General features: G+C 32.9%; 2 protein-coding genes across 8 annotated transcripts; both read right to left on the bottom strand.

Moving 5' to 3' along the window:
• Positions 1–4,632: 4,632 nt before the first annotated feature.
• LOC111051732 (regucalcin-like) lies at positions 4,633–16,358 on the bottom strand. 5 transcript variants are annotated; one of them, XM_039432879.1, is made up of 7 exons: positions 15,621–16,358; positions 13,434–13,485; positions 9,141–9,317; positions 8,308–8,514; positions 7,501–7,725; positions 6,623–6,747; positions 4,633–5,429 (listed from the first exon to the last, which is right to left on the bottom strand). In XM_039432879.1, the coding sequence occupies exons 1-7, from the start codon at positions 15,624–15,626 to the stop codon at positions 5,184–5,186; spliced, it is 1,038 nt and encodes a 345-aa protein (XP_039288813.1). In that variant the 5' UTR covers positions 15,627–16,358; the 3' UTR covers positions 4,633–5,183. The 5 variants fall into 5 exon arrangements, with proteins under 5 accessions (XP_039288813.1, XP_022194005.2, XP_039288814.1 ...); XM_022338313.2 differs by lacking the exon at positions 15,621–16,358 and adding an exon at positions 13,883–15,315 and having other exon boundaries at positions 8,308–8,511; XM_039432880.1 differs by lacking the exon at positions 15,621–16,358 and adding an exon at positions 13,883–15,315.
• Positions 15,321–24,690, bottom strand: LOC111051633 (kynurenine formamidase). 3 transcript variants are annotated; one of them, XM_039432885.1, is made up of 10 exons: positions 24,535–24,690; positions 23,075–23,171; positions 22,201–22,305; positions 21,208–21,342; positions 20,527–20,605; positions 19,679–19,864; positions 19,238–19,379; positions 17,093–18,127; positions 16,377–16,428; positions 15,321–15,527 (listed from the first exon to the last, which is right to left on the bottom strand). In XM_039432885.1, exons 1-8 carry the CDS (start codon positions 24,643–24,645, stop codon positions 17,996–17,998), a joined length of 987 nt encoding a protein of 328 aa, XP_039288819.1. In that variant the 5' UTR covers positions 24,646–24,690; the 3' UTR covers positions 15,321–15,527; positions 16,377–16,428; positions 17,093–17,995. The 3 variants fall into 3 exon arrangements, with proteins under 3 accessions (XP_039288819.1, XP_022193902.2, XP_039288817.1); XM_022338210.2 differs by lacking the exon at positions 16,377–16,428 and having other exon boundaries at positions 15,327–15,527; XM_039432883.1 differs by having other exon boundaries at positions 15,327–15,527; positions 16,377–18,127.
• Between the last annotated feature and the right edge of the window lie 1,059 nt (positions 24,691–25,749).

Raw genomic sequence — 25,749 nt, forward strand, 5'->3', positions numbered from 1 at the left:
ATTCTTCTTAAAATGGTGGTACCTTTTCACCATTTTCTCCATAGCACACTGGGATATGGAAAAAAGATTATTCACTTGCATAAATGTAAAAATTGTTGGCTACCTTCTTTTGCAGTACCTATCTCCTTTTGACTACAAATCAAAGATTTTTTACTGGCAACATAATTTGCATTTCAAAAAAAAACCATTCTATAATTTATTTATGATACCGTATAGGTATTTTTCTAATAGGCATAGGTATTTATTTTGCATCTGAAATTGATTGTAGTTCAATGACATTATTGCATACAACGGTAGATACGTTTCTATTTGAAAACATCAAATTAAAAGCACACTCCTTGGTGTAGCCAATTTATTTATTCATTCATTGTCACATTACATCAATTTTTTGAGTTTCACTCATATGACTGGTGACATGTCAGTATTACTAAATCTAAAATATTATATAATTACTATACAGTATATTGTCAAGTGAAAATAATAATAAAAAAACTCAAATTCAATAGATGAATGCAAAAGTTGATTTAAACCTTAAAAAATTGAGAAAAAATATATGTCATTTGTACAGGCATCTCAACACATGAGATTTTAAGGCAAGGCCACACGAGTTGTCTTTTCAATCGGCATGACAGACTGGAAGCTCACGGCTGATTGGGTTGGCATATTGGATGAGGTTTCTGTCCAGCCAATCAGAGAGCTTCTTGTCTGTCGTGCTTACTGAAAAGACTGCTATTGTGGCTTGGCTCTCAGCCTTCAGCTGGGCTGAAGTGGACTAGACCATGAGACCAGCAAATACCTATATACTATAGTCTAATAGCATGCAGCACACACATTGGTAGTGGTTACTAGCTGCTACAGGAATTCAGAGTTTGAAGTTTATGAGCATGGCATTTCCAATTTCATATTCCTGCAACAAATAGTTAATACTAGTATTATCCCTGTATGCAGGCTGCTATAATATCAAATCTCATTTCACAATAGACCTACTTGAAGATTGACCTTCAGTCTGATAGCTGAAGATCACCCTCAATATCTCATGTGCTGAGGTGCCTCAAGCACAGCAAATATATTGAGTGACTTGTGGCTGGGTAGCCTCAAGAAGCTTCAAGAAATCACTGTCGCTTCTGCTACCTACTCAAAGTGAAGACATCCCATAGAGGGAATGTGTTCAGAAGCATACATAGGCCTATACATCGAGAGCTGTTAGATAGTATGTGTATGTACTACAGTAATTATATAAACATGGTTATGGCAAGTATGTCAAAACAAACTTGAAATCCTGAAATTTCTACCTTTGAAAGATCTATTGTAATTGAAATAATCAACTGGATATAGGCATAGCATATGCCTGTTCATACCATAAGCATAGATAAAAAGATAAGCTATGATATTTTTTCTTTGGCTATTGTCAGAATTAAAAAAGTTTAGTCTGACAAATAACTAGACATAACCCAACCTACTCTTAATCTATCTTTATTTGATCTTTGATACTGATAGAATCTTATTTGGGGGATCGTTTCCAGAAGGTTGTTTTTGAGGAAACTGAGTCACAGTACCTACCTGTCTCTCATGGCGTGCCTCAGGGGTCTATTTTGGGACCCATTTTGTTCATCGTGTATATAAATGATCTACCAACAATTGTAAACCCTCCAGCCAAAAGCTATTTGTTTGAGAGTCTTTTGTAAGAGAGTCTTCTTAATTAGAAAATGAGGTCATAATATGTCAGTTTGGATGTTTTAGAGGTGATTTATTATGCTCACATCCAGTCCCATTTCTCATAAGTTTGCTCACATCCAGTCCCATATTATGGCACCATACTTAGGGGTTCCAGAGCTTACAGCAGTAGACTTTTTAGAATACAGAGAAAGACTATCAGACTGATTTGTGGCTTTTCTAAGTGAGCACAGTGTGAAGAGCATTTTAAACTCCTATTCTGGGAATATTGACTCTACCTTCAATATTTGTTCAACAGAGCCTAATTCATTTTAAGGGAGAATTTGGAGAAGTTTGTGGAACAGGGGGTAGTTCATATCAATTACTCTAGAAATAGGGATAATTTGACTACTTATCGGTAGAGCCTACCTATTCTAGTACACAAAAAAAACATTTCTATTTTTTCCATAAAATTGTTTAATTCACTTTCTGAACATCTAAGAACTATTAACTTTTAAGAATCATATCAAAAATGTTTCTTAGCAGCTAACCCATTAAACAAGATTGAAGATTTTTATACATTAGCTAGGAATATTGGATTATATTGAAAATCAGGTGACATATTATAATAGGGTACATTTAGGGCCGGTTTCCGAGATCGGGATTTGGCTAAGTCCTAGACTAATAGCTGAAGTCAGAAAATTAGCTTTCCAAAACGGGGCGTAGTCGCAGTTTTTATTTTCTCATTTCTATAATTTGAAACGTTTTTCCTTGACGAAATTAAACATTTCTAAATAAATTAAAATAGCTAAAACTTTACACTATTTTCTCTTTATTTTATTTTGTGTTTAATTTTCTAGTTTTTACTTTCCTTGCCCTATTACTATAGGTAAGGAAAGTATTGCTTTCCGAAAAAAATTAAAATACCCCAATTTCTATACGTTTCAAGGTCCCCTGAGTCCAAAAAAGTGGTTTTTGGATATTGGTCTGTATATGTGTGTGTGTGTGTGTGTATGAGTGTATGTGCGTCTCTGTACACGATATCTCATCTCCCAATTAACGGAATGACTTGAAATTTGGAACTTAACGTCCTTACAATATAAGGATCCGACACGAACAATTTCGATCTAATACAATTCAAGATGGCGGCTAAAATGGTGAAAATGTTGTCAAAAACAGGTGTTTTCGCAATTTTCTCGAAAACGGCTCCAACGATTTTGATCGAATTTATACTTAAAATAGTCATTGATAAGCTCTATCAACTGTCACAAGTCACATATCTGTAAAAATTCCAGGAGCTCCGCCCCATCTATGCAAAGTTTGATTTTAGATTCCCAATTATCTGGCTTCAGATACAATTTGAACAAAAAATTCCAAATGGAAGAGATTAAGCATGAAAATCTCTACAATTTATGTTCAATAACATTATCACCTAAAATTTAAAATAAGCTCGAAATTCGAGAATATGTAATTATTTCAATTGCAAACTGTTGGCAACTGTTGATTCTATTAAATCATTCACTATGAAGAGATAGCAGACTTCGTGTGTCTCCAGCGTTATTTTCCTGTCACCAGCTGGCTTGGATCTTTGAACAGTAGACTTGAGATGCGCGGCAACACTAGCGTCAGGTGATAAATGTTCATAACGGCAAGGAAAGTTGTGTGAGTGCGCCACACCAGATTTTTTGAAATTAAATTCAAACGTGACTATGACAATGACTGCGACTACGCCCCGTTTCGGAAAGCCAATTTTCTGACTCCAGCTGTTTAAAGTTTCTAGGACTTGGCCAAATCCCGAGCTCGGAAACCGGCCCTTAGTGTAACTTATTGATGTAATAATATTTTTACTTTTTGTATCATGTTGTATACAGAGAGGTGTTTACGAACTCCCTATACTAATACTCTAGGGCATTGTTCCAGGATTAGAAACATATCTAAATAATATCATACCCCTGTCGGGGAGACAGGTTGACGGCGACCCAACTGAAGACTTCCGAACAATTTAGATACGGTAGGCTATGTTCAAATATATTTCAGTTACTCACACAGTGGCCATTTTGCTTTTTTCACTTATTTTTTTTCAAATAATGGTTAAACATACAAAATTGAAACTATGCACAATCATTTATAACAACTAGACAAAGCTACAAAAAATATAATAATTTTTCAAATTCATAAAACAAAATGGTGGCCATTTAAAATTTTGTTTCTCAACCAACTCAGAAACCGTTGGTTTCACAAAAAATTACAAGAAAAACATTTTTTTAGTAAATTTAATTACCAATCGATTGGTACCTGATTTTTTCAAGATTTGGCCAATTTTAACTGAGATATGGCAGCTTTAGTGATAGGACACCACTGGGGGTAAGTTGCAGTTGCAGTGCATGCCAAGACATGCGGCTAAAGTCTCCCTCAACAATGCAACAGTCTCAGTCTGCTTTGCATTTCTAAGCTATTTTAGATTATTCCAAACAATAATTAAAGTAATCAGTCTCAAATATAATGATTTTGTAATTTCGAAGTAAATTAATTGTAATTAAATTGAATTTATTGATAATGAACTGGTATGGTTGAGCAATAGATGAATCAGGCTTCGCACTACTAACATGTTGAAAATAATTCCTTCGTTCGTGTGAGCCTTATTACACTTACTTTTTGAATACGCTTAGTACAGAAACATTTGAAAAGGAGAATGATAGGAGGAGGAGGAGGAGCAGAAGGACGAGGAGCTTTTCTGTTAACAACTTGAAGCTATATCTAAAACAAATTATTCCAATTAAGCTTAAATTAATCTCACAATTTCAAGCAAATGAATGTATCAAACACACTCATCAAATAAACCTCTCCCAGAAAACAATCAGCCCAACTTTGTTGAATAATCAATGAAACTCCTTCAGCAAAGTGAGGTGAACTGAGAAAGTGTTTTGCTACATATTCAGGGTGGACTAAAATGGAGATAGATGAAAATAAAGTCAATGGTATTCTAAAAATTGAATAGAAATGTTTATTGGCATAGCGGAGGTATTTAGGCTATTATTGTAATTCTTCACTTATATTTATAGGTACATAGTACAGTACATACAAGCAGCAGTTACAAAAACCCTATCAAGTTTCCATCTCACAAACTTTATTGAATTTAATCTTCACTCCAACGCTTTTATTTATTTATTTATTCTTGAGAAATCTGAGAAAGTGGTTTTTCAACTTTTGAGAGTAGGCTCCATTATTACAGCTTCAGCAGTAGTTTTGGCCATTAGATTAAATTGCTTATTCAATTGCTTGTCAATTACTTATTAGGAATGTTTACAAGAAGAATCTTTTCTTGTTTCTTATTACTTAAATTACTTATTTGTCAATTACGGTACTTAATAGGAATGTTTACAAGAAGAATCTTTTCTTGATTCTTATTACCTAAATTACTTATTTGTCAATTACTTATTAGGAATGTTTACAAGAAGAATCTTGTATTGTTTCTTATTCATCTTCTCGGAAATCTACTGTTAATACCACAGTACCGGTAGTGTATAAAATTAAATTGCGACTATTCTTTGTCCAGGGTATCCAGTAACTGGTTTTCCAGAGCTCATTAATCCGGTTACAGCGAAAGTTCGTCCAGCGTTCTCATTTAGATTATTTAAATATTTTTTGTTCAATTGTGAACTGGTAACATAGAGCACATTCAGATTTTCGCCACCAAATACCAGATTCGACAACTGCGGTGTTGGAAGAGTCAATGTACGAAGAACTTTCCCAGAATCGGGCTCAATTCGTATCACCTGTAAAAAGATGTGTAGCAGTAAATGTGTGTGTGAATGTGTATCATGATAAACAATATAAGATAATAGTATAATAGTAGTATTTATAATGTTGTTATTTAGAGTTGGAAATTTTCCAAGTCCTAGTTTTATATAACAAATTAATATGTATATCTTTTTTGACAAATTTTATGTCTTAAATTTGTTTGTCGACTAATTCTAAAGGTTCAAGAACAAAAGTTTTTTTTGAAAGTGAATTTTTGATGATGAAATTTCAGAATGAGGATCACGAATATGTTCCAACCTCAAAGTGTTTATTGTGCATTGGGTGAAGAGTGGATTTTCAATTTGAAGCTCAGATTTTGCAAGCCGGACACAGCAATGTCTCAAAAACTTATAGGCAAAAACTTATTGACTCTACTTTTAATGTTTATAATTTTTTTGTTGGCCTATGATTGCATATACACATAATAGTTATCAATTACAAAATTTGGATTATGTATAATTTCAACAGTCTTTTATTACTGACAATTCTGTAGAGTTAGAAGGGCGTAATTATTGGACTCACATTGTTTTAGTTTTAATGCTGATTGGACTCACACTCTTTCAGCTCAGACGTTTTTGAAAACTATCAACTATAGGGGACTCACGTTATCATGGACTTACGATACTTTAAAGGCCAAGCCACATGAACTCGATACGGCAGGAAGCTCTCCAACTGGCTGAATATCAGCTAATTGGGTTGGCGTTCGGGAATCAGCTGATAACTAGCCAATTGGGGAGCTATTGGGCTTTCTCGTACGCCACCAGTGCAGAAAACTTCATACATAGGATTTTAAGCTCATGACAAAGCATACCGTAATTTGATAATTTAAGGCGTATTGATAATTTGGTTGCATAGTATGAGAATAATTATTAAGGGGATGAGATACACAAGGTGATGATTTATAAGGAGATGATTTCTGATAATTTCCAGTCAGAACCCTTCAAGATGGAACGCATGACATCAGTTCTTTTATAGATTAATATAATGCAGCGTGGAATCATGAGTGTGAGTTAATTGATAATGCAATAACTGTATTCATACTTATTGTAGTTCAACTTTATTATTACGGTATATGGATGAAAAATATTGCCAAGAGTAGGCCAATAATAATAACAATGTTTTCAAATTGTAAGTTAATTATTGGAAGTGAAATGTTTGTAATCTTTACCGTTCCATAATTGGAATCAGTAGTGATCATAGAAACCCATATCTTCCCCTCAGTGTCCAATGCCAAACCAGCTGGAGACCTTCCTTTGCTCTCTTTTTGTGCATCGAAAATCACTCTCATGTTAGCTGCAAAACAGTAGAAAAATATAAATGTATGCACTGAACAAATGGAGTGAGTGGAAAAGGTTAAATTGTTATTTTACAAGCTGGATTCCCACAAATATATATCAGTCGAAGTGACCGTTACATTGAGAATATTATTCGAATAAGTTCCAATCTTCCAATGGAGCTATTCATACTTGCTCAGCCTTGCTGAGTGGAAATAGTTCAATCAGAACTCATGGTAATTCTATATTTTTACTTTGCCAGTCACTTCCACTGATTGATTCTGATATCCAGCTTCATACAGTAGAAGAAACAAAGTTTTCAATAACTTACCAAACTCTTTTTCTTATAAACAATGAGAGTTTGTCATAAATTATAAGTTGCATTGCCGTATTAAATTAGTATTTTGAAAATGTTTGGTGGAGCATGTCTCCACTCTTACACTCTACGATTGTATTGAGAGAAATTTTTAGGTTCCTTATTGGGGTATTGGTAGATGCCATTTTCCATGTGATCCTGACGCTATATGATACATTTTTCAGTTTTCTGGCCTTATTACTTGTACATAAATTGAAATATTTTAATTGAAAAAAAATATTGGATTGTTTGATTCTGTTCTATATACAGTATATAAAAAATATGATCTACCTTCTTTGAAGATTTTCAAACAATATTAAAAAAAAAAATAGTTTTTATTACACTTATGCTTACTTTTATCATTACTTGTCAGTAATAATTTTAAATTTTGTAAGAGGATGTATCAATGTGACTTACATATTTCTCCAGACTCGTTATCATAATCATAGACTTGAATTTTTCCTGCTAAACAATTAGCGAAGTAGAATAAGGTGTTGGTGCTCCAAACTTGTCCCTCTGGAGCAGTAATATTCGGAATCTTTTCAATCACTTTGCCAGTAGCAGATATCATATACTCTGCTCCCTGGTTTAATGGTATATCAAGACTACCAGAAGAATTCGTGAAGAGTTGAGGAAATGTACCTGAAAGATCGTGAAAAAAGTGTTCAGACCCAATGACGGTTTTAAAGCGAAAGAAATATAAACACAGAAAGTATAGTATAGGATACCTATGGCTATATCCTATTGATTTTCTCATTCATGCAATAAAAATAGCCTACTATCTATTTCATTTACACATGCACAATTCAAAACAATGATTGAGAGAGAAACAAAAGAATTACAGGTAATCTAAAACTATTTCTCTCCCGAATTTAGATTCGGTACGGTAGTTGATTAGCCAGTCTGATATAAAAATCTGATGGATGGTGTGATTTATTGTACCGTAATGCGTGCCTTTTCCAACTAATAAATTACATGAAAAAAGATCGATTGTTAGCCGTTTTTCACAGGAAATGATAAATTAAAATGAGGGAGCAAAGGCATAGAGCCTAGATGGATCCATCATAGAAATTTGTTTAAAATAGAATTATAATATTGTGAGTACCTACCGTACAATGATTTATTATTTTTTATTTATTATTCCGAGGTTTATTCCAGTTTCCTTAACTTTGATTTCTAACTTCAATATTTATTTGGTATTTTGATATGAAGAAATATTCTTACCAATCCATAGCCTGCCCTTCGGATCAGCTTTGCCAGTGTGAGAGTACATTGTTTTGTTGTCAGTGATCTCAACAATGACAGATGGTGTGCTGGCGGTATTGCTTCTACCATCCCATGTTATATTCGCCACACTACGATTCACACCGACAACAAATTTATCATCTATTCCCTCGTATGGTATTATCAAGCTAGCTGTCGCACGAGCTGTAAAACAAAAACCATATTAATGAACACACAAACATGTATAGTTCAATATAGCGAATTTATCTAGAGAAAAACACATAAATGCTTCGATACCTATGGTGTGATAAATAGTGTCACATACCGGACCATAATTATTAGGCTAGTTCCTCAAATGTTCATCAGTGTCACATACCAAATGTCCTTCCTCATGATATTGTAAGGAAATAAACGTTATTCTATGTTCAACATTTCCAAAAGGCTTTATTGACTCTGACTCATTGGAGATCAAATAAATTTACAAAAAAATCCTACATCAAATAAGAGTTACTTGTGAAACAAATTAATGTTTTGTAAATTCGTTTTTTCCACTCAATTCAATCGTTGAATAGAAACACTTTTGAAGTGGAAACTTTTAATTTTTAGTAGTGACAACGTTTCGACCTGTCGTTGGTCACCTTCAAACTGACGAAACTAACTCTCGCTATTAGCGTCTTGAAATCTGTTTTTTGGCATTTATTTTTGCGGTACCGTGTACTTCTAAGTGACTGCTCTTGATGAGTCTAATCAAATGCTGGACATTCGTCAAACATAATCATTATATTTATGAATTTAAGTCCTTTTGCAAAACTAATGTCATCCCATATACCTACGTCCATTCACAATTTTAGCTGTGAACCGTTCCCTGGTGGATGGCTTGTAGCTGATCACTGATCCTGCATAAATATCTACAAAGTACAATGTTTGACTCTTCACATCCCAGTAAGGCGAATGTCCCAAACTGTACTGTGTTTTACTTATTGATCTCACCTTATAATCTTCATCGCTATCTGGAATTAAAATTAAAAATGTATGTATTTTTGTTCGAGTATTCGTACATATTATGGGCTAGTTCAACTTACAAACTAGTTAACTTACATTCAGCAATAGTAATCACTACCGTATAATATAATACAATTAATATAATCACTTGACTCACTCTTATTTTTTTTAAATCAAGTTTGGTAACCCCAACACAATTTTCATTACAGGGGTACCACAAATTATTGTTTTTTGTACCATACAGTATGGTAGGCTAATTAAGTAGTAATATAATTGTTTAACATACAAGTATATTACATTATGTATTGTTTCGTTTTTTTAAAGAAATATGAATTTTTACTTTCCTTGCCCTATTACCATAGGTAATTCAAATTCATTTTATTGAGCCAAAAAAGAACATACAGGCCAAGTCAAAACATAAAAATAGACAGAATAACAATGTAAAATAAAAAATTTAAGCATATAACAATGGTAAGAATACATTTATAATACAACAGCAGAGTTCAAGTGTCATCATTCAGAAATTTATCTACACTATAGTAAGCCCTATTCACTAAGTATGCATAGAGTTCTCTTTTAAAATTTATTGATGGGGCATATAAACATTTTGGTAACTTTTTAAACAGTCTCAAACCAATTACACTAGGACTTTTGTCAGAGAATCTCAATCTGTGGTGATTAACAAATGGGTCCCCATTGCCACGAGTAGAATAACCATGAACATCACAATTCTTTTTCAATGATTTAATCTTATTAGCAATGTATAATACTACTCTGTAAATGTAAATACATGGAAAAGTGAGTAATTGTAGTTCTTTGAATGCATTCCTGCACGATTGATTGTAATCCAGGTTTGCCAAGTACCTCACTGCACGTTTTTGTAAAATGAATAATTTCTGACAGTTTAAACCAGACGTACTTCCCCAAAGTTCTACGCCATATACCAGGTGAGTGTAAATGAGAGAGAAGTACACACACCTAGCAATATCTCTATTCACAAATCTTACCATATACCGTAATACAAAGAGACCCCTGCTAATCTTACCAGCTACTTAATCGGCATGCTCATTCCATGACAATCTTTCGTTTACAGTCAAACCAAGTAAATTTACTGCATTAGCATTTTTAATAGCATTATCCCCTATCATGACTACAGGCTCGAAAGAAAATATTCTCCTTAAATTAAATTGTATAGCAAGGCTCTTGTCGGGATTAACGGAGAGAGCACATTCATTATAAAACTGCACAATCTCATTTGAACACAAATTGGCTTTCAGCTCCAGCTGGTCAATACTATTGCCATGGAGTAACAGAGTTGTGTCGTCAGCATACAATGTAATATCACAATCATTTGAAACAGACGACGGTAGATCATTTATATACAAAACAAACAGTAGAGGACCGAGTATAGAGCCTTGAGGAACACCTTTTGTTACATTCAATTTCTCAGAATCTACATCTCTACCTCCATTCTTAATACTAACATACTGCATTCTCTTTGACATATACGACTCTATCAAATTATTTATAATACCCCTCATACCAAGAGAGTGCAGTTTGTTCAGTAGAATTTCTTTATCAACACTATCAAAAGCTCGTGATAAGTCGAGCAGAACCCCCATAGCAGCTTTCCCATTGTCCATAGCCTCAATTAAACTCTCAATAAATCTAGTTGCTGCCGTGATAGTGGATTTACCTTTAATGAATCCATTCTGACAATCATTTAATAAATCAAACTTTTGTAGGTAGTCAATAATTCTGTCATAAATCACCCTTTCAAAAATCTTGGATAAGACTGGCAGCACAGAAATGGGCCTATAGTTTTTCATGTTTGCTCTGTTACCCTTCTTGAATAGAGGAATTATTTTTGCAATTTTCAATGCATCAGGAAACACACCACTCTGAAAGACTCCATTCAAAATGAAAACAAGAGGATCAGCAATCTCATCACTGCATGCCTTTAAAACCTTGATGGGAATATTATCGTAACCAACACTATTCTTATTTTTCAATTTATTAATTATTTTTAGAATTTCTGTTTTGTTTGTGGGACTCAGATAAAAACTTCTTGGAATATTTCTATGTGGAATTCTTCGTGTACCGGTTTTAGCAGACTGTGTTTGAGGAGCCATGGAAATAAAATACTCATTAAAAAACTCTACAATATCTTTAGAATTTTCAACTCTCCTGTCATTCACATCAAGACATATATTCCTTACACTTGCACCGCTCTTACCTCTAAACTGATTGATTATTTTCCAGCTCGTTTTAGACTTGTTAGTGGAATTTGAGATGAGACCTCCATAAAACTCCCTCTTTGCCTCAGTAACTCTATTTACATAATGCTGTTTAACCTTCCCCAATATATCTTCATCAATTACTAGTCCATGCTCAATTCTAAATTTTGAGATATCTAAAAGAGCTCGTAGCCGCTGAATATCAGGAGTGAGCCTCTCGAACCTCTCCCTTATTTTTCTTTTCACATTCATTCATAGCACCCTTTTTTCTCTTAATTTTTATTGGTGGACACTGAATACGGAGATGATACAGAAGAGAGCTGTGAAAGCATTCAAATTGTTTATTAACATCAATTGCATTATAAACAGAGTACCAGGATTCTCTACGGAGAGCAGCTTTCAAGTTTGCTAAATTTGAAATGGATAAATTGAAAACAGGAACACCTAACTGATCCTCCTTCCCATTAACTGCTCGTCTATTAAGAACGAAAGAGGTGGAGAAAACTTGTGCAGAATGATCGGATAAAAATGTATGTAAAACCGATGACTTACAACTATCATCCTCTATATTAGTCAATACATTATCTATTGCAGTCTTGGACTCAGGCCTGACTCTTGTTGGCTCAGATATTGTATAGGAAGGAAAGTATTGCTTTCCAAAAAAAATTAAGGTACCCTAATTTCATGTTTTCTATAAGTTTAATTACTTTCCTTGCCCTATTACCATAGGTAAGGGAAGTATTGCTTCCCAAAAAAAATTAAGGTACCCTAATTTAATGTTTTCTATACGTTTCAAGGTCCCCTGAGTCCAAAAACATGATTTTTGGGTATTGGTCTGTGTGTGTGTGTGTGTGTGTGTGTGTGTGTGTGTGTGTGTGTGTGTGTGTGTGTATATATGAGTGTATGTGCGTCTGTGTACACGATATCTGATCTCCCAATTAACGGAATGACTTGAAATTCGGAACTTAAGGTCCTTACACTATAAGGATCCGACACGAACAATTTCGATCGAATGCGATTCAAGATGGCGGCTAAAATGGCGAAAACGTTGTCAAAAACAGGGGTTTTCGCGATTTTCTCTAAAATGGCTCCAACAATTTTGATCAAATTCATACCCAAAATAGTCATCGATAAGCTCTATCAACTGCCACAAGTCCCATATCTGTAAAAATTTCGGGAGCTCCGCCCCATCAATGCAGATAGATTCCCAATTATCAGGCTTCAGATACAATTGAAACAAAAAAAATCAAGCGGAGTAGATTGAGCATGAAAATCTCTACAATTAATGTTCAGTAACATTTTCACCTAAAATTGAAAATAAGCTTCAAATTCGAGAAAATGTGATTATTCAATTGCGAATTATTGTTGATTCTATTAAATCATTCACTATGAAGAGATAGCAGACCTCATGTGTGTCACCAGCGTTATTGTCTTTTGAGTAGCCTAGGCTCTATAATTATGCTGATGCTGCCGAAGCAGATTTCACCCAAACCAATAGACCTACCTTCAAGGCAACTCGTGATCGTACCGTGCGATTTTGAGTCATTAAAAAAGCTCAAAAGGTGATAATAGTAATTGATGGATCAACTAGGCCAATACTGTACCTATTATTGTTAAAAACTCAAATTTACATGTTTTTCCCAAATCGGAGCTTTAAGGCACTACTTCTTAAATGCACTATGAAAGGGGTTGCAAAAAGGTTTACAAGTCACTAGATAGTTTTCGATTATTTTTAGCATAATTCATTTTGCTATCAATTTTTCCATGATTATGGAATGGTATTATTCTGCATTAAAACATTTTTTATGAGAAATATAAGTCTGTGTTAAATATAGCATGATTTCATAAGCTATAATAAATTATGCAACTCGCATAATAAAAACTCACAAACTGTAGATGCTATGATCACAATCAAACATAGACACTTCTCCACCTGAAACTGAGAGAAATATTGAAATCGGCATGTTTAATTTCATTATGAAATGTGAATAATGAATGAATGAACGATACATGAATGAATCGAATGAAAATATATATTAAAAAACAATGGCCTAATATTGACTGGAATAATCCAACTCTTAACTGTTAAAAGAAATAGACAGTTCATCTTTAGATACTTTTGTAATAATATAGAGCCTGCAATATAATCCATATTATGTTTTTCATCGGTGAGGAAGCCGAACTGCATAAATTTTGCATTCAAATCTTTTTCAAGCGCGTTAACTCTTAACATAGGCTACCGTATTCACATCACTGATTTACACACAATATTGTATCAATGTTCGCCCAATTTACCTCATCAATATGTTCCAGTATTTAAAATGTTAATCACTCACCATGATGAAAGAATTCCCTTGTACAAAACTTTATTATACAGACTAGTCCAAGATATCAACAAGAATGAAAAACAACAGTGGCCTTTTCAAATACGGTATTTATCCCTATCAGCTCCAGTTTTCTGCGTCATCTATAATATATTTTCTACATGAACTGCATCTCCTGTCAGAAATAATAAGCAGTTATAATCATTAATATTTATCAGCAAGAAAAAAACTCGTGTCTGTGATATGATTATGTAATTACATTCGAACTTGTATGTAGTGGGCATACCAAAAATGCTGATAAGTGTTGTTATGGGAAAGTTAGAAAAATTAGAAAGTTTCATTAATGATTAAGTACATAATTTAGGTAAGTATATTCATAATGTGTATAATGGGAACTTTATAATATACAAAAATTGAAATATGAAATCTCAAACTTGAAGAAATCTTACGTTTTGAAAACCACTCTGTTGAAAGTATCATGCTGGACATGTGACCTCCAATCAAAGTGATCTTCAAAACTCTAAACAAAAATGTCCCTGGAAAAAATCATGAAAAGATGCTAGAACATTTAAATAATTTTTTTCTCAAATAAGTTAACTAGTACAGTGTGTTACAATTATTAGAATAGGAATCTATGTTATTGTATTTCAAACTACAAATTGTAGGCTATAATTATTCTACAAATAATCGGCAATTACTGTTTAGGTAGCTAGGTGTTCAAAGTATGGGCTTCAAAGTTACCAGCAGTCAAGTTTGTTACCGTACTTGTTATAATTATGGTTACAAGATATAGTTACTTGCCGAGTCTGAGATTTCATGAGAGTAAACTGTACTACTCACCTCACTCTATAGTTACATATACATCGATTTTTGGAGGTATGATTTTTTTGTCCTTATAAATTCTATTTTAGATTGAGCATAACGTAGTCCTACCTATTGCTCCAAAAGGTTAACAGCTCCATTTGATTATCTACGACATGATGATGAAAGCTTCTGGACATTTTCAGAATTGTTCTTCAAGCTTATTAGTATTGGTGACGTACAACAATTTTGATGAGGCTATTTTCATAATAAAAACATTAATATTGATTTTGGGAAGAAAATTATGAAAAATCCTATATGGCTGCATTCCATGCTTCATATGATACACTCCAGCAATTAATACATTCCACACAATCCACAGCCACCAGCCCTCGAGCCATAGGGATAATAAAATCAATTTTGCTTATACAGAAAAATATTAAAAAGGTTGGTTCCATTCGTAGCTTCTTAGTATTTTGATCTGATTGTGATTAGTTGCTCAGTAGAATTTCTCCAGTGGTCTTTCAAAAGATATGGAATATGTTTCAATTTTAATTTATAGGAAACCCCAGTTTTCGATAATTATTTTCTCATTATTAATAGCATGCCAACAAGTAGTTGAAAATGAGTGAAATATATTGAGCCGTACAACTGGTTTGTCAGAGGTCATGAATCCAGTTATAGCAAAAGTTCGCCCAGCGTACTCACTTAGGTGAATAAATCCTTTGTCCAACTGTGAACTGGTAACATAGAGTACATCCAGATTTTCGCCGCCAAATACCAAACTTGTTAACTGCTCTGCTGGAAGTTTCAATGTGCGAAGAACTTTTCCTGAATCTGGGTCAAGTCTTATCACCTGTCAAAGAGAATTTATAATTTATTACATTACATATTATTTTTCTCACTAGGAAAAGTCAATTGAGATCAGAGTAGTTTAGTATAGACTTACATCCATCCACAATTTTAGCTGTGAACCGTTCCCTAGTAGATGGCTTGTAGCTGATCACTGATCCTGCAAAGACATCTACAAAGTACAATGTTTGACTCTTATCACATCCCAGTAAGGCGAAAATCCCCAAACTGTAGGCCTACTGTGTTTTACTTATTGATCTCACCTTATAGTCATCGTCACTATCTAAAAATTTGAAATCCAAACATATTTAAGTATACCTCTGTAAACAATAAGAAATTGTAAAAAGTGTGGTTGTAACTGAAAAAACAACTAATATAGAAATCAAAGAAAAAATAATATTACTGACATAAAATCCAAATAAGTCATGCCTGGAATGTATGAAGATTCTATATTGAAGAGGTGAAATTAAGTTAACATTAACTTGAGTTCAATTGAATGTGCTTGTAGAAATTATTTGAGAAGATAAAGTATTATATACTAGCCTACTATTTAATATTTGAGATATAGCCTACTGGTCATGAAAAAGTGCTTAATTGAAGGTATTCAGGTTGAGAGTCAAGTACGTAGATTAGATACGGTAGGTTTTTAGTTTGGTAACTTATTTTGTAAATTGAGGATTGTGTGATGAAAGCAAATTTTCATTTAACAATATTCAGTGGATAGGGTGGTAAAATTCTTGAAAGAATTCAAGAAATTGAATCACTGCATTCCATTATAATTATTTTTTAAAGGGAATAACTTATATAAGTCTGAATTCTATGCAACCAAAAGAAATAGTATTTGTAAACTCACAAACAGAGGATGCTATGATTAGGATCATAAATAGACACTTCACCACCTGAAACTGGAAAAATAGTTTTCTAAAAATGTCATATGATACAATAGCCTCAATACTAGAATACTTAACTACTACTATACTTGAATTATTAAACTATAATTTTGTGATAAACAATTGAAATATTCTGACAAACATGTACTAAAATAGCATGATACGTTGTAATTTATTTGAATTATCATTCAATATTCAAACTGGAGAAAAGATTCTACATCTCTAGAATGAAATTTATTCTTTCGCTAAGGAGTTGTGTAATAGTAATTGAAAAATTATAATCTTTAGTCTAAACTTGAAACAAGTGACCTAATGTATATGAAATATCTTACACCATAATGAAACAGATAATCCAAAAGGCAAAATGGAGAGAAGGAGCTTAAGTTCTTACAGATGAATACGTTACAGTATTTGAGAGATTCCACACTAAAATAAAATGAAGAATATTCATATGAACCGTAATTTGTACTTCTACATCCAATGTATGGAGCATCAAAGGTTGATTAAGCAACAATCATAGTGATTTTTAGCGGGAAAGTATCAGAACTCAGTGAGTGGTACTTGGTACACTAATATAATCTCTATAGTGCATTATGGAATACCCTATAGATACCATAGGGGTGGGAGTACTAGGGTGATAGTAGGTGAAATTTGAAAAAAATCATTGTAGGCTACTCACCATGATAAATACAAATAGTTACAGAGCTTTGAAATGAAAACTACTAGTCTAACATATCAACCAATGAGAAACCTAAGCTTTTCCAAAATTTATACACCTGTACTATCGATATACCGCTTCCCATTCAAAAAAAATCCAAGTTTCTTCATGAATTGTTTCTCCTGTCAAGAATAATACGCTATTATAATTATGTTTTATCAGTGGGGAAAAACAACCAACTCTAGTGATATGATTGCGTCAATGTTTTTTAATTGTTTCAGTATCATGAATGCTGGAATGATAAGATTTGTTATGGAAAGTTAGCACATAGAAATAATAATTTGATTGATAAGAAAAGTATATAGGCTACTGGTGGTCACTAGTAGAATCAACCTATACTATGTCTAATTTAATACCGTAGTTAATTTTGAAATATTTTTGACCATAAATCATTATGGAAAGGATTTACCTGATAAACATTCTATTGCCATTTGAAGTATTGGTCTTTTTTAATACCTTTCCACTAGTATTGGAATTGTTGTTTTAATAAATAATTAGACCATATTTTATTGTTGGTAAAATCTAAAACTGTTCTCAGAGTCAAGATAGAGTCTGGCTCCCAAAAATAGAAATTTTCAGTTGGAATTCAAATCGCACTCGAATCCTTGAAATAGGAAATAGCCTTTCTAATTATATGGATGTTATTATAAGTCCATGATATTCATGAATACCGATAATTGAAAAGTCTCAATAAAAACAACCAGTCTACTCTACAAACTCACATATTTGGGAAGGTTGAAATGAATTAATTTTTATTATTAAAAATCATGGTCTATTTCTAAAATAAAAAAATTGTAATACTTTTAGACAATAACAAAAATCTAAAAGTATTTAATTTTCAAGTAGATGTGTCTTTTTTAGTTATTATTTTGTTATTAGCTGAATCAGTTCCTTTGTTAGTTTGTAGTCGACTTTGCTTAAATTTTCCACTATTTCGAAATGATCAACTTCTTCTACAAAAATATATTTGGATGCGATTCCTCTCCTTGATAAAACCTGAAATGAATAAAACAAACTTTGATTAACATGTAACGGTAATAGATTCTGGTGTGGTTATAAATACTCGTTTTATAAAAAACATTCTCACCTTTTTTCTATTCAACCTTTTCATATTCTTTCTGACAGACATTCCAGAGTAGATATTTTTTATTTATTTTAAATAGATGTCAATGTTTCATTACTGCTAGATCTTATCTAGATTTCTTAGGCTCGTTTGCAGAAAAGCTGGTTGAATTTTAACCGTGATTGACTTCACGAAAACCAGTAAAAAAAAGACTCTCGAAAAGAAGGCTTCTCTGATTGGTTCTCGAGAAATTAGTCACGATTAAATTTAACCAGCCTTTGTGAAACCGGTAATTCTTCAAAAAATATTAGTACATTAGATACATCATCATTTTAAGACTTGGAACATGCGGTACCATAATATTTCGTACCTATTAATGCATGTTGAAACTAATTTGAATTCAACAAAAAATAACTGTAAACGTTGTTTTTAAGCGCGAAAAAATAGGCAATTCTATTTAAATTAGTCTTCAATCTCTTTTGCATTAATATGTATAGTTTTCAAATATGCTTATGGAATGATGACTAGGGTTAAAATTGGATATTTATATGGTTTCCACTGATAAACTGATCATTACTATGAGAAACAAATGGAGAGAAATTAAGAATATGCATCTTATGTCTCTTGATATCTTACAATAATATACTAGTCTAGTTAGAAACATCAATTTTTGGACGTACGATTTTTTTCCGTCCTTATAGGTTCTATTAGATTAAACATAACTTGGCAAACAGATGATGTGTTAATGTGCTGTCCAAGTTCCGTTCAATCTGTTAAGGACGGTAGAAAAATCATAGTCCAAAAATAGATTTGTGTGTAACTGTCTTAGTAGGCCTACATGAATCTATTGGTTTGATAAAAACATGTTGAAAATCACCTTCCGATTAAAGAAAACTTCTATAGATGAATCATATACGATGCACAGATAGCCAAACAGTAGTATCAGATACAAAATTGATTCGAATGTAAGATGAGATCTACAATAGATCGATGTTTGTTATAATGCTATTATTGTAAGACAACATTATCTTGGATCGACAAACCTCATGAAAGTCTCTCGACTGCTGCTGAAATGCTGGTGAATCATTCTCTCCAACCGCAACAACCAGGTTGAAACTTTTATTCAGGTGGTTTTTTACCTGATCATCGATTGAAGACATGGGGCTTAACTTACTCAGCTCTTTCCTACAAAAAAAAACAAATACAGTCAGTAAGCATTTTGAAAAGACAATATTGGGCATACGATACGATGTTATTATATTTGTTCATAGAAGCCAAATAATATTGAAACACAATAGTAATCTTCAAGTAGGTACCCTTTATTTTATCACAACTTCAACTCAACTAGTTTCAACTCTTCAAGATGATTTGAGTTAAGATGAGTCGAATTAAGGGTTCTGAATGATTTTTATAGTGTTCCAACAATTTATTTCAGTTGCCATAACAATAAAAGTGAAAACCAAAGATTTCTCAAGAATTCTTACTCAGTCAAGTTTAAAGCGTTGTTGACAGTAGTTCTCAGAAGAGGCTTCAAGTTATACACTCCACTGATGAGAAAAAGTCCTCTGAATATGGCTTTGGAGTCGTCATCAAGCTTTGAAAGCAACTCTGTTGATAAAAGCATACTGGATAAATGAGCTCCAGCTGAGTGACCTCCAAACCAAACGTCCCTGAAAAAAATGAATGAAGATGAAATGCTGGATCTCGTCTCCAGCAATGAAACTTATACATGGACAACACGCTTCACAGTTACATTACTTCAGTTTCCATTATCAAATAATTTTGAGTAAGACTAAATATTTCATAATAATATTTTATCTTTTGATAATAAACTACATTTCCATGATTATCTTATATTTAACAATTTGAGGATGGTAGGCCAGATACTGTTTCCTCCACTTGCAAAAAAAGTACAATTTATACATACCTAAAGGAGATTAAAAGAATGCATCCACTTTGTAGTGTACAGCCGATTCGTATTTCTGAATGGAAATGAAAGAATCGCAGGCTCTCTATTCTTTATACTTAACTGTTTTATGAACTGTTGATAACTGTATGAACTTGATAACTGTTTTATGAACAAACAGTTTATTCACTAAATTAATCTCAATTAACTTGTTATTGATGAGCTAATAGTTTCATCTGGAACTAAGTTATCAATTGAGTTTAAAATGTTTATTTTTATTCCATTGTATACTGTTGTGTGCAGGAATGAAACTTTATTCTATTCTATTTCTATTTATTCCATTGTTCATCGCGCAATTTCAAATAAGGTTGTCATTGAAGAAAAATAACTCTATTTCTGTCAATCATTTTACTATAGGTGAATTACCTTACTCCGTCCTCCTTAGCCATTTTCATAATGAAGGTGGCCAGTTCAAATACCTCTTGAACAATGATACTCAAGGAAACTGAAACAGTAGAGCACAATACACAAATGAATAAATTGTTGTGATTGCAATAAAGTTACTGTAGATGAACCGATTGATGGAACGCATTGGTAAATAATTAAAACATGATTGACTAAATAATATTTCTATAGAAAATTTGATGAATTGAAACCAGATTGAATATTCATATCATGGTATTTTATCGGCTGTTTAAGTAATAAGATATTTTCAAGGAATGGAAAAAAATACAGAAATGATGTTAATATAAGAATGTGATTATATTGTTGAATTTATTGAAGCCTTAGTTTCTTGAATTCTATTTTTCAAAGTTTCAAGGTCTCTTCACACCTTGCGTAGCTAGAAATACGTCTCTGAAAGACGTAGCCGTCCTATCTTCCAATGTTAAATCCATGCTACCCTGGTTTGAAATTGATTAACATTGGGAGATATATGAATACTAAGTCTTCGGAGACATATTTCTAGCTATGCTTCACCCTTTGAAGTACAAAGCTACAGTATTACTATTGGAGTATACCAACAGTGTGTTCCGATTATTTTCGTGTAATCAACATGGAGCACACTTTCCAAAAAGGGTTTGATGGATACTTCGAATTTGCACTCACCATTTGGAGCAAGGTCGTAGTCGGGAACAACAACTCTCACTCCAGCTTCATGTAGAGGAACAACGCAGTAAGCTGATAATTCTTTTGTGAGGTATTGCCAGTATCCTCCATGTATGTACACAAACATGGGAGAATCTGAAAATAAATGTAAGATTTGCTACCGTATCACAAATAATTGAATATGAAGAAGTCTAAATTCATCTAATTTATTTCAATTAACTCATATTTTTTCATCTATTGAATTTTTAATTCAATTTACAGTCAACATCTACTCTTCAAAATAATATTATGTTTGATTCGCATAGACGTCTATATGCATACAGCAACAGACAAACGTGTATGCAGACAAACTGAGGAAAAATCACTCCTCAGGTGTTCCAATTGTTAGAATGTTACAACACACACAGACTTCCGTCTGTCTGCATATGTCTGCTAACATCTACATGCCTACGTTTGATTTTTTCTCAGTTTGTCTATCTGCTGCTGTGTGCCTTGGCCTTCAATAAAATGAAAATTGATTTCAAAATGATTGAAAAACGAAAAAAACATAATATATATTTTTTTAAATTTGAAAATTGATTCCAAAATTATCGATATTGAATATTATTCAAGACTAATGTTTCACTATAGGCCTTATAATAGATGCTTTGAAGTAGGACTGAATTTTTCGAGATGACATACAACAAGTATGGTAAATATTTTAGAAGAAATAAACATTTGAAAACATATGGAATGGATTACTATTTACAAGATTTTCTATAGATTCTTCAACTGATAAGTTACATCGTTTCAGGACCTTTAGGCCTAATGGATACAAAAAATAGATACATGTTAAATGGTGTCTTAAAAGGCTCCAAAAAATCACATACACACCTCCCTTTGAATTGTTACAGTACCTAATAAAATATAAATAAGAATATACTTCTGCAGTAGAATACTATATATAGCATAAAAATTAATGATATCCTGATTTTGGATGGCATAAGTTATTACCTTTTTTTAATGTTCCATTTCCGTAAATATCGAATGTCTGTCCCTCTCTTGTTCCATACCTTAGATTGCTTTTGAATGGAACAGTCGTTCTCGCAACATTGCTTTCTGAGAATAAATTGAGAATGATATTGTATCCATCAATGTATGAATAAATGAATACATTCTAAATTATATGTTCAAATGTTCTATTCCAATATAAAATATACTTTATTCGAATTATAAAAAGCGTATGATACAACAATGTGAGCAGCATAAATTATACGTTCTTAGTTACATAGAAACGCTGCAATGAATTTTCTGATGAATACTGAATGATATCCACACCACTGTGAATGAAAAGTGGTAATTTACAGTAACAACTGTAGTACCGGTAACTGAGTAACTAGAAGTAAGTTCTGTGCTAGTGCATGATACCAAGAATGAAGTTCTAGTAGATTCATTAGATTGTTAAATATGAGAAGAAAGAAGGCGAAATTTTCACCTCCAACTGAACTTTTAATTATTAAAAGTTAATATTTTTATTATATTAATATTTATATTAATATAATATTTATTAATATTATACTGATATTTTTATTATTTTATATTTTTCATGAAAAATATTTTGGTTGAACTTTGTACGAAATGCTATGTGTAGAATGCCATCAACGATTTTAGAGATTAAAGAAAGGTTCGTGGATTACTCTGTGAAAATTATTATTATAATAATTATTAGTTGTAGTAAAATATCTGGGAATAAATTATCATAATGTACGTTCAACTAAAAATCCATAACATTCTCTCAATGGTGATTACAACAATACCTTTGAAACAAAATTGACAACAGAGATGTATTGATTTTTCAATGGAACTTGAAAGAAAAAATTCTACTCACCATTAGTTGCTATTTTTACATGTAAAGGTACAGCTTCATCAGGCGGGCATCTTTTGGACCACCTACTGGGCTGATATTGATTTTCTGTGTCATCTTCCTGGAGGAAAAAGTGCAATAAGATCCAAACAGAGAGCAGACGTTATGTAATTGAAATACTTTTAGTTTTAGGTGATGATCGATTTGTAAATGAATATTATGTTATGATAGTGAAAAAATTATAATAAAAATATTTTAATAGGTAGTACTTGAGATCCCTTTAGAGTTTTGTGACACCCTGATTCCTAAGTAAGTTCCTAAGTAACTTCAGGTACCCAACAGGAGTACGATCGAGTAAGAAAAATAAAATAGTATTCAAACTTATAGTTTGTGTGTTAACAAATAGTTTAAAAATTCAATGGATGCAGAGCTTTAATTCTGAAATAGTTATTCAATTAAAGATTAAATTAGTCACTGTAGATTAAATTTCAAAACAAAACAATGATTTTAATAGAAAATTAGTTGCTGTAGATTAAATTCCAAAACAAAACCATCAATTTTAATACAAAATTAAGTTAGTTTCTGTAGATCAAATACCAAACATTTAGCTGCTGCATGATAACAGAATAAAATACGATAGAATTGTGTATGCTTATTGATAATTGCTTCACTTGATAACTCAAGTCGATAAAAAATCTGAATTATTGTTTGATAAACATCATTAAGCCATAAACATGAAATTCTAGTTCATATTACGTCAACGTATTGACTATGACAAAAATGACAATTATTGACACAGATAATAATGATCTCACAAAAAGTTTCAATATCAGTATGACACTACTTGATGAGTTATTATTCAACTTAAAATTGAGAATTTGTTTAACACAAAACGTGGATTAATTGTACAAAATTATTTAACTCAAAAGAAAGTAACTTCATAGTGAGGTCCATGTTATAATGACAGTGCAGAAAGATAGGAGAGCAGCGTTGCCGATTCTCTGTCTTGCCACTGTATTTAGGCTAATAAAGGATAGTTGATACCGGTACATCGGATGTAATATTAAATGTTTATTCCTGTTAAAAATATTCAATATAATTTATATTTCATTCGATAGGAAAATATATTTAACAATGATTCAATAATAAGTTTTTATAATTGAGATAGAATATTTCAATTAATTATATTTTTATTATGTTAAAAACGATGACGCAACGTTGCGGAGCTCACTATCTGCTCTGTTAGATGATAGCATAGAGAAAAATTAGAGAGAAAAAACTCATATTCAATCTAGTCATATCTAATCTCTGATTATATAAACAAGGATAGCAACACCAATATTAATAAAATACTGCCACTCTATCGTGGACCTCACTATAGTAGAAAAAAATCATTATACAAGCAATAGAATTGTTGATGAGCGCTTTTAGTAATTAATAGAAATGTTGATTAGCACTAATGAAAAATCAATAAATATACTCACAAGATCCATTCCTTTGACTTTGCGATTTGACCAACGAACCAACAATAAAAAGTAGACTAAAATAAGTAGAGTAAAAAGTAGAACTGACTTGCATAAAGTTGTTGCCAACATTACATTGATAAGGTTTCAAACAACTGTCTCGAGTTACAAGCTGAGGAGCCTCACCCACCACTCACAATAGGTTACGTAAGCTGGTAATTATTTTTATATTCTCCCTCCCTCTTCAACGCTGAAAGCATTAGGGCATCAATTATTATTATTCAACATTCAATATGTCACGTCTTTGAAAGTTATTATTATCATCGTCATATTGACATCTTCCCGTGGGAGTTGCTGGTCTCCTAGCGGGCGCCTCCCCAGGTGGCGGATAGGGGGATGCCTCCTAGATATAGGGGGTACCGAGGAAATCAAATACCCGGGGCGGACCAAAACCAGCAACAAAACTGCTGCCTTGCAGATGGAGTTCAATGGAACTTCAAAGGCTAAGGGAAGAAAACCTTAACAGGAAATTGACTGCTGCCTTGTAGTTCGGCATAGGTTTGTCAAAGGCTAGGGAAGAAATCCCGAAAAAATTACCTGGTCCTCCAGGTTGGGGGTTTGGCGAGGGGCCAACAACCCCTCCCTGGAAAAAAATCACACGTTGAGAATAACACAACACAGCCTCGGATTGGATCGGATAAAAACGGAAACAAAAGAAAAGGAAAATGCACCAAAAGGAAAAAGGATATGGATTTGATTTTAGCAACATGGAACGTTAGAACACTTGAAAGACCAGGAGCACTACATGCATTGAAACGACAGTTGGAACTTTGCAGGGTTGAAATCGCTGCAATTCAGGAGATGAGATGGCCAGGGAACGGAATTTTGGAGAGTGGAGACTGGACCGTGTTCTTTAGTGGTAGTAATGATGGAAGAGGAATGGCTGGTACTGTACTGGATTTCTGGTCAATAGGAAAAGGAAAGAAGCAGTAATCGGTTTCAAACCAGTGAATGAGAGAATCAGCACTCTAAGATTAAGATCTCAATTCTTCAACATCGCATTAGTATGCGTATATGCTCCAACAGAAGATGCGGATGAAGAGGAGAAGGAGAGATTCTATGAGAAGTTGGAGGAAGTAGTTGACGAAATAGCGCATCATGATGTGAAAATCCTCCTGGGAGACCTGAACGCAAAAATAGGTAGAGAAGAGAGATTTCAGAGTGTGATAGGGAAAG

This window comes from Nilaparvata lugens, chromosome 7 (assembly GCF_014356525.2).
Source record: "Nilaparvata lugens isolate BPH chromosome 7, ASM1435652v1, whole genome shotgun sequence".
In the NCBI taxonomy this organism is placed as follows: Eukaryota; Metazoa; Arthropoda; class Insecta; order Hemiptera; family Delphacidae; genus Nilaparvata; species Nilaparvata lugens.